Source organism: Gavialis gangeticus, unplaced genomic scaffold (assembly GCF_001723915.1).
Source record: "Gavialis gangeticus isolate Ggan-Ray unplaced genomic scaffold, GavGan_comp1, whole genome shotgun sequence".
NCBI classification, from domain to species: Eukaryota; Metazoa; Chordata; order Crocodylia; family Gavialidae; genus Gavialis; species Gavialis gangeticus.
Window position 1 is genome coordinate 21,493,865 of NW_017729009.1, and position 8,202 is coordinate 21,502,066.

Sequence of the window (8,202 nt, forward strand, 5' to 3'; positions counted from 1 at the left end):
CCCCCCCCCCCCCGCTAGATTGTGCCGGGGCGGCAGGCAGCCCAGCTGAGCTGTTTCCCTGTCCCCTGTGCTAGATGGGAAGCAGTCTAGCTGGGCTGCCTCCCACCCCTGGTGCAATCTAGCACAGGGGACAGGGAAGCAGCCCAGCTGGACTGACTTCCCATCCCCAGCCTATGGTCAAAATGTTTTGATGACTTTCAAAACATTCTGACCAGCCTCATTTTGTTTTGAGGCTATTTTGAGGGCCTTTGTTTCATTTCAATTTTGCTGTTTTGACCTCAAAATTGGTCAAAACAGTGTTGAAATGAAATGGCCGGTGAAATTTCGCACAGCCCTAATACACACACACACACAATTCATTTTATTATAATGATTGAGGCAGTGGTAGGTTCCCAAATCGCTTTAAAATTGTAAATGCATCAATAAAACATTGTGTTCAACTGATATGTGTATGTGTATGTGTCATTTCATTTTAACTGCAGGAAAACAACACTGATTTTTTGGGTTTTAATCAGAGAAAACCAGGGTCCCTGCTGATCACTTATACCAGAAAAAGTTTAAAGTCTGTACCTGGCTATATTCTTCATTATGCACAAGGCACAATCTTTAGTTCAACAAGTTACTGCAAGAGCATGTCTTCCTTTTCACATTTAATTCCCGAGGCTCATTTGGAGCATTTATGAAAAAAATTAATGCACGGCAAAAAGAAGAATATGCAAAAGCAGTGAGCCTCCAGAGCTCTCCTCAAAACCAAAACTCTTGTACTGTGTACTCCTATTCTCCCCACATCATTTTCCCACATGCACAGTTGTACTTATTTGACAGTGGTTTTTGCTCTTTAAGCCATACCTTAAAGTTACATATGAAAAGGCTGAACTATGAGTATCTTCCCTATAGGGTGGAATGTCCCCTCCATACTCTTATTCACTTCAGTCAGAGGTGGGTATGCTCTCTCATATCACCCAGGAACAGTTCCTTATACATATGAATTACAGCACTATAGCAAAGCATGCACTCACCTCCCTGCTTCAAACGTAAACCAAGATGGGTCCCGTCCATAACGTCGGAGGGCACTTAATGGCCAAGAAATGAGTTTTACTCTGGGATTCTGGATGTCCCAAAGACAGATATTCTCATATGTTATCTGCAAGGTACATTCCCCATGCACATCTAAATTAGGGGATGGCATCAAATACACATTGAATCTCTCTGGGAGAAAAACAAAAGGTTAGTCTAAAATCCCTGTAAATTAAATGTTTAAGACATTATAGGATTTACCTGTGTTATTTATATAATTATAAAGTCTTATTTCTACTTAAGCAATTACTCTAAGAATAGAAAAATTCCTTTCCTTTGCTCAACTACACTTCTTTCTCTCTCTCTCTCTCTCTATACACACATATACGCATACACACTGAAATATATATACACATACACAACAATACAGTGAAGTCACTTAAATAGATCTTAAATGCATATTGCAGTTCATGGAAGTCACTTGAATTCCTGTACTATTTCACAGAATTGTAGAAGCAAATGCTAATATCTACCTAGCAGCCTTTAAAGTCATTGAGATAAAGCTCTTTGGGGCAGCAGCCTCTTTTCTTATACATCTATAAATGGGCCTAACAAAGGACTGAGGAAGAAAATCTTCCCAGCTGCAGAAAGACCATGCAAAGTCTGAACTGCCAATATTCATCTGCTTGGGGCTTAGAGGATTGGACCATAGAGAAACTGTGCAGAGGAGTTTCATGGTTATCTGCCCGGTGCCAACTTAAGCTTTGTATTGACCCACTGTGTGACAGAATGCAAGGGAAGTGAGTTTTGGTTAGGCCTAGGAAGTGACAGGGATATTACCAATACAGCAAGAATTTCACAGGCCACAAATTTTGTATGCAAGGCTCCTGTATGCTGCAGCCTCTCAGGAAGAGTTCTAAAACTGTCCCTTCACTTAGCTCCAGTTTGGGATTATATGGAAAATTCACTCTCGCTTGTCCATGTAAAGACGGGACACACGGGTCACAGCAAAACTCTATACGAGTTGTTCAAGTCAGTGTTCTACGGCAATTAATTTCTTTTTTAATAATGATGGTTGTATTAAAAAAAATCTCATAAAACAAGGTTAAATGCAGTTCAAGTCTATGTATTAATAGCTCTCTGGTGTGTGTTAAAAAGACTCCTGAAGATGCCACATGCACTGAATTCTGCAAAGGGGATTTTCTCAATAATCCAGTCCTCACAGATATGTAATTATCCAGAGCCACTCACCACTTGTCAAAGCAAACATTTGTCACTGCCAGAATTTTTTATTTTTTGAACTGAACATACAAACATGTTTCCAGTCAGAAGCAACAGTGGAAAGGCAGAAGCTAGGGTGAAGATGCACCCGGTAGATCAGAGATACTCATCCTCCAGCCTGAGAGGCAAATCTGGCTTGTGAAGCCATGGCACCTGGCCTGTGGGGATCCTCATGGGTTGGAAAATTTTCCATCAGGGAAACAGCGGGAGGTCCTCATGGCCAGATCCAGCCCTGGGCCACTGCCACACAGCAGGATCAGGGCTGGGCCTGCCCCCCATGCCCCATTTCCAAATCAGACCTGCCTCTTCCCCCATTTGCACATCCAGAATAGGACCAAACTGCTCCCCACCCTGAGTGAATGGATCAAGGTTGGGTTGTGCCCCTCGCCACCCCCCAACCGTATGGCTGGATTGGGCCCCCGCTGCACAAGCTCCCAGTACCAAATTGAGTCCACTGGCCTGCAAAAAGATTGGGCACCACTTTTGTAGACTAACTGAACCAGAGATGAGCAAGCTTTTCAGAGAAAACTCACTTCAGCAGACAATGGAAAATTATGAGTAGTTCTGAAAAGTAACAGTCTTAATTTCAGGTAGGGACAGTATATGACTGGATGAACTAGAGTTAAAATGCAATAAAATTCATACCTATTATAAAGCCTATCACTGAAACACATTAGTCAGATGTTTGATTTCTCCAACCCCCACCCTGAAATTAATTTAAAAATACAGGAGAATAATGGGAAAAGTTTCATGTTTTCTTTGAGTGAAAAAGGCAAAGCAATACCTTAAAAAAATAACTCTAAAGCTTTATCACTGATTAAATACCGAACTGACTTTTGTAGTTACATAGATGAATTACTGAAGTACACCTTGAGTATGGGTTCCAAATACAGCTTCATTTTGGAAACAGGATGATGGAAGTAGCAGAAGGAACTAATCGTAAATGAAAATTAACCATGAACAGGCTCTTGACCTGCTCTTCGGCCAGGGCTGAAAGGCACTTTTATGTTCCTACATTATGAAAAATAGGCTGCAAAAAAGTTCTGTACAAAAAACTTTCAATGAAAAATCTAATTTTCTACTGAACAAAGATTTCTGAGCAAGTTTTGTTCTTTTCATTGTAAAACCAGATAGTGCCAAACAAAAGGATTCCAGCCAGAAATTGAAGTGTCGTTCAAAAGGGCAAAATGATGATTGGTAGATCTGTTATCATGCCACATGGAATGTAGTGCAAATGCTCTCTTTTCCTGCAGTTGGGCTCCACAGTGGACTTCATGGCACCATAACCACAAGTCTTACACGAACAGTTCAGCAAAAGGGGAGACTGGGGCATCATGTTAATTAGGGAAATACAAAATTGAGATGTTTCTATAGGAACATTTCCAAAAGCATTTAGATATACATCAGCATCTGGATACACAGAAGCCATCTACCACTGTAACTCTGATTTTTGCAGACAATTAATAAAATTGGGTGAATGGATTTAACTGCTTGCACAAATGGGCTTGCAGTGCATTGTGATTTACATATGCAAATAAAAGCATTGAATCAAATTATGCACAAAATTTTTATTTATACCCCATGCATCACTAAGAACCCCTGTTATGGACAAGGACCTTGTGGGTTAGGCATTATACAAACATGGTTCCTGCCTCAAAGCGCTTATTGTACAACTAAGTTATCTGAAAACAAAGTCTAGAATATTTTTAAAATATTGAATCAAAGCCCCAAAATAATGGAATACACTATTTTTGCTAACAATAGAAATAAAAAAAATAGACTATTTAGAAGAAAAAGTCTTCTGTTCACAAGGGAGTACGCCCAGTGTACGTTTTTGGTTAGGTACACAGCCCAAACCATTTAAGCAATTGACTCATGCACTCAAATTTAAACATTATCTATAGAGGAAACAATCCCCCCCCAATAGTTAGGTACATACCACTCTGCTCCCTTTCTACACCAGACGCCAATAGATCAGGTTCTCCAAGGCTAATGTCATTAATTCGAGTTCCTAGACACTCCATCTGCAGCACTTTGCACCATTCATCGGCCTCAAGTTCTACATAAAGACCCAGAAAAATCTGTGTAGGTATTATATGCTTATAATTTCACAATTTACATTCCTGTGTTTTTTGATTTACTAAGCCATTTTACCCACCTGATTCACAAGCAAAGGTTTTGGATGTGTCATCATTAAAATAAATCCCAACAGCATGTTTCTTTGTGCTTTTTGACAGCCGTAATATGTTTTTTACGTTATTGAGTTCTGTGACCTGCAAAAGAGCAATTTGGAGCTCTAATTAGGATCTTGAATAAAGACTATTGACTGGAGAAGGAGAGGAAAGCAAGAGATTAAACCAGTCTGCAAAACAAGGAGAGTGAGCCCATGAGCACGCTCAAGGAAATGTCATCTTGATGTGAATCAGCTTAACTGTTGACATAGTCAAATTAACTCTTCCCCGGGTTCATATTCTATCTGTGTGCAAGCTCCAACTTAAGTCAATATAAATAGGACACAGCTAACATCTAAATTAAGATTTGGGAGAAAGAAGTGGTGCAAGAGAAGTATCAAGAAGGACCAAGAGACGAGGTTTCATCTGAACCATCCACCTAAGCAAGCGAACCCCGTTCATTTGCAGTTTGGTTGTTGAACTAAATATTAGGGTTCATGAAAATGTTTCATTTGAAGTATTTTTGATGGGGAAAGTGAGTTTAATAAAAGAGTCTTCCTTTCCTCAAACCAATTTGTCACCATCTTTTTAAATACCTGAACCCTCCCCGACCCACTTCCCTCCGCAAAAGAAAAAAAAAAAAAGATTAAAATTGTTTGGTTTTCAGTTGCTTGTCTGCCAAAGCCTGAAAAAGAAATACAGTTTACCATTCCGGATAAATGATGAAGTAAGTTACAACTAAGCAGGAGCGAAGAATAGCAGAATTTGGTCAATAGTATTTGGTTACAGTAACATCATTTCTGATCATTTATCATAAAAGCTAGGGGAAATCCTACCTGCTGAATTTCTGAAATTTGTTATAATTTCTTTGTTGTTTAGATAGAAGGTGCAACCTCTTTTCCTACAAGAACGGCAGTTGCAAAGAGGTTGTGCTGCTGTCAGTGCCCAGGCTGAGGGCTTAGGTCTATGTGAACAACATCAAAGCCTTACAGAATTTCCTGAACAAAATGTTAGGTTACTGGCTGTTAGCCCGACTGATGTTTTAAGGTATTTCTGACCAAAGAGCTTGACTCCATGGTCACAGAAGGTAAAGAAACCCATTTCATTGACATAGTATTTATGTATCGATTTAGCCATCATGCTTTGGTGAGGAGGTGATAGTCAAGAAAAACTTTACCAAGCTTCCTCAAACATTTTACACAAAACTGAGCACCTTGAGTGTAAAGTTTTTCTCAGTAAAATTCTTCTGCTTCCACATATTCTGTGCATTTGACTTTCAGAAGGCCAAACTTTGTTACTTGCACTCATAAGGGGCAGTATGCTTTATAACCCTACCTATGACTAAGGTGCTAGTGGGTGTGAATATGGGTTATCTGGAAGGGCCAATGGAATCCACAGTGCTTTCTCCTAACACACAAACAACAACATGTGTGTGATACCCATTGCCAGCAACCCTAGAGGGCAAGAACTCTGGGCCCAGAGAACAAATGGCCTAAAAGGACAACATCATCTACATAAGGAATTAACCCTTAACTCCAAATTGACAAAAACTCTATAGGGCAAGGAACTTTCTGACTCGATCCATGAGTAAACAGGGTAATTCTGAGTACAGAGAACACTTTATTTACTTAAGCCTTTGGTTCAGACTTCTTCTAGTGACATTTGACAGCTTTTAAACTTGTCCATGAACACAGATCCCTTGTGCACTGGAACTGCACAGAAACAGGGGAACCCTACCTGTTGCCAGAGTGCAATGGCCAAGACTCTTCAACAAAGTCTTATAAGGCTAGTTGTTCTTCTCTCATAAAGACCCTGTGCCATTCAGAGGACTCCTCACTGAAGCCAGAGAGGACAAAAAAAAATAAAATAAAAATCAGAACCTTTGCAGAAGATGCCTTCAAACCAAACTTGCCTACCAAGAACCATCCTACACCCTGAGGCAAGTAGATTTCAGGATGGCAGGTGCTATCTGTGGCCTGGATTGAAGACAAACTGATCTATCAGGTGACTACTTCAAATAGTAATAGCAATTAGGTAGAGTAAAAAAACATGTATTTAACAGCTGTTATTTTTTATTAAAATTTAGCACTACCAAATAAAGAAGCTGTTAGTTCAGCTATGCTGGAAGAATCCAACCCTGTAGACTGAATGCAGCCTTTATCGTTCAAGTTTTCAGCCTTTATCTTCAATGGAACTTAAGTAGTATGAGTATGCTTATGTACTTTGTGAACCGGCTCTTTGGCTAGGGACAGCCATTCAAAAAGCCTGAGCCTGGACTGATTCAATCTTTGCAGGTTAGTCTAAACTGGCTAGGCTGAACCCGTTTGTAACCACACAGACATCCACACTGGACTGAAGAGGTGCAGGCACATGCCTGCAGTAGCTCAGGCTAGAAGCTGGGGGATGCTACAGCAGCTCTCCCTTCCCTTCCATAGTGCTGAGTTAGGGAGCTGGGGGTGGCTCAGGCCCAGGCCCTGGAAGGATGCTTTGATTAGGGAGGAGTCCCTCCCCATTGCTGTCCACTTCTGGGTCTGCTGCCAAGTGCACTGGGGAGCCCCCCATGTTCCTGTGGGATGCTCCATCTGCCCCAGCATCACAGCATTCACAAGTTGCCTAGTACCTTGAGGTATGTAGAAGAAACATTTAAAGCTGCGTCTATGTCCAACTCGCTGAATCTTTCCAAATCAATTTGGAGGGTTCCGATTCGATTCGGAGAGATTAAAGGGTCCTTTGATTCAATTCAGATTTGGAGATTTGGCCACCGAATCAGGCCAAATCGAATCAAGGACCAAAGCTTCACACAGCCTTACTGCACATCTGCTCTGTTACAGGTTTAAGCCAGTTTCTGATTATATAAGCCAGTTTGTGTGTAATCTCTCTCCCTAGCCTTAAAGCCTGACATTCCACAGTTTTTTTCCTATGGTACAAAGGAGAAAGGGAGTCAGGAAGACAGGTTTCCAAAACAAAGAATTCCATCTTTAAAGATAAATTGTGAAGATAAAAACAGGCTTTCCACTGGATTAGGAAGCACATCACCAGGCTACTTTGGAAAAATAGAATTGGAATTTTTTCTCTTCTTATTACTGCTATCAAATCAAATCTTAAAGGTCACACAGTAATGAAGAATAACGTCACTTTGGTAAGCCAGAAACAATATATGTAAATAGAGACGTCATGAGCTTCAGTTCATTCTTGAATGACCAGAGGTCATCCATCTGAATTTTTGGGGGGGGAGACTGGAGAGAATGAATTTGGTTGCTTTCTCTCTCACATTTGTCCTTTATGACCATGCTAGTTAAAAGACAATAAAGACAACCTGTACTCCTAACTCTTCCCCGTGCTTACCCTCATAGTGGTTTGCTTTTATAGATGTCAAGAAACACTAACCCTCAGTTACAAAGTTAACTCCTTCTCAACAACATGGGTTCTGGAGGAAACACTACATGAAATACATGATGGCACTGTTAGCATTAGCTTTATTTTGACAGTCCCAATGCAAAGGTTACAGGACTCTTACTATTAACTCAGATTATCCTCAACATCAGATTCAACTGAATCTTTGAACGGCCCCAGCATCCTAAAAGCAAAACTCCTATAATACAAATAAATGTAAGGAGGCTGGGGCAGATCCAGGGAGGCAAAGGCTCTCAATACACACAAAAAATGTTTAAAAGATTTAGGCAGAGGATAGAGGATGGGAAGGAGGAAATTTGCTCTCTCCCTCTGACTGCCC

The 8,202-nt window shown here is 40.6% G+C and overlaps 1 protein-coding gene across 1 annotated transcript in view; it reads right to left on the reverse strand.

The window, feature by feature from the left end:
- Positions 1-8,202, reverse strand: part of DOK5 (docking protein 5) — a 113,843-nt gene that overhangs the window by 27,873 nt on the left and 77,768 nt on the right. Inside the window, exons 3-5 of the mRNA XM_019510215.1 lie at positions 4,457-4,571; positions 4,238-4,357; positions 1,020-1,209 (exon numbers count right to left, since the gene is read on the reverse strand). Coding sequence (XP_019365760.1) covers positions 1,020-1,209; positions 4,238-4,357; positions 4,457-4,571 — 425 coding nt within the window. The remainder of the gene's footprint in view (positions 1-1,019; positions 1,210-4,237; positions 4,358-4,456; positions 4,572-8,202) is intronic.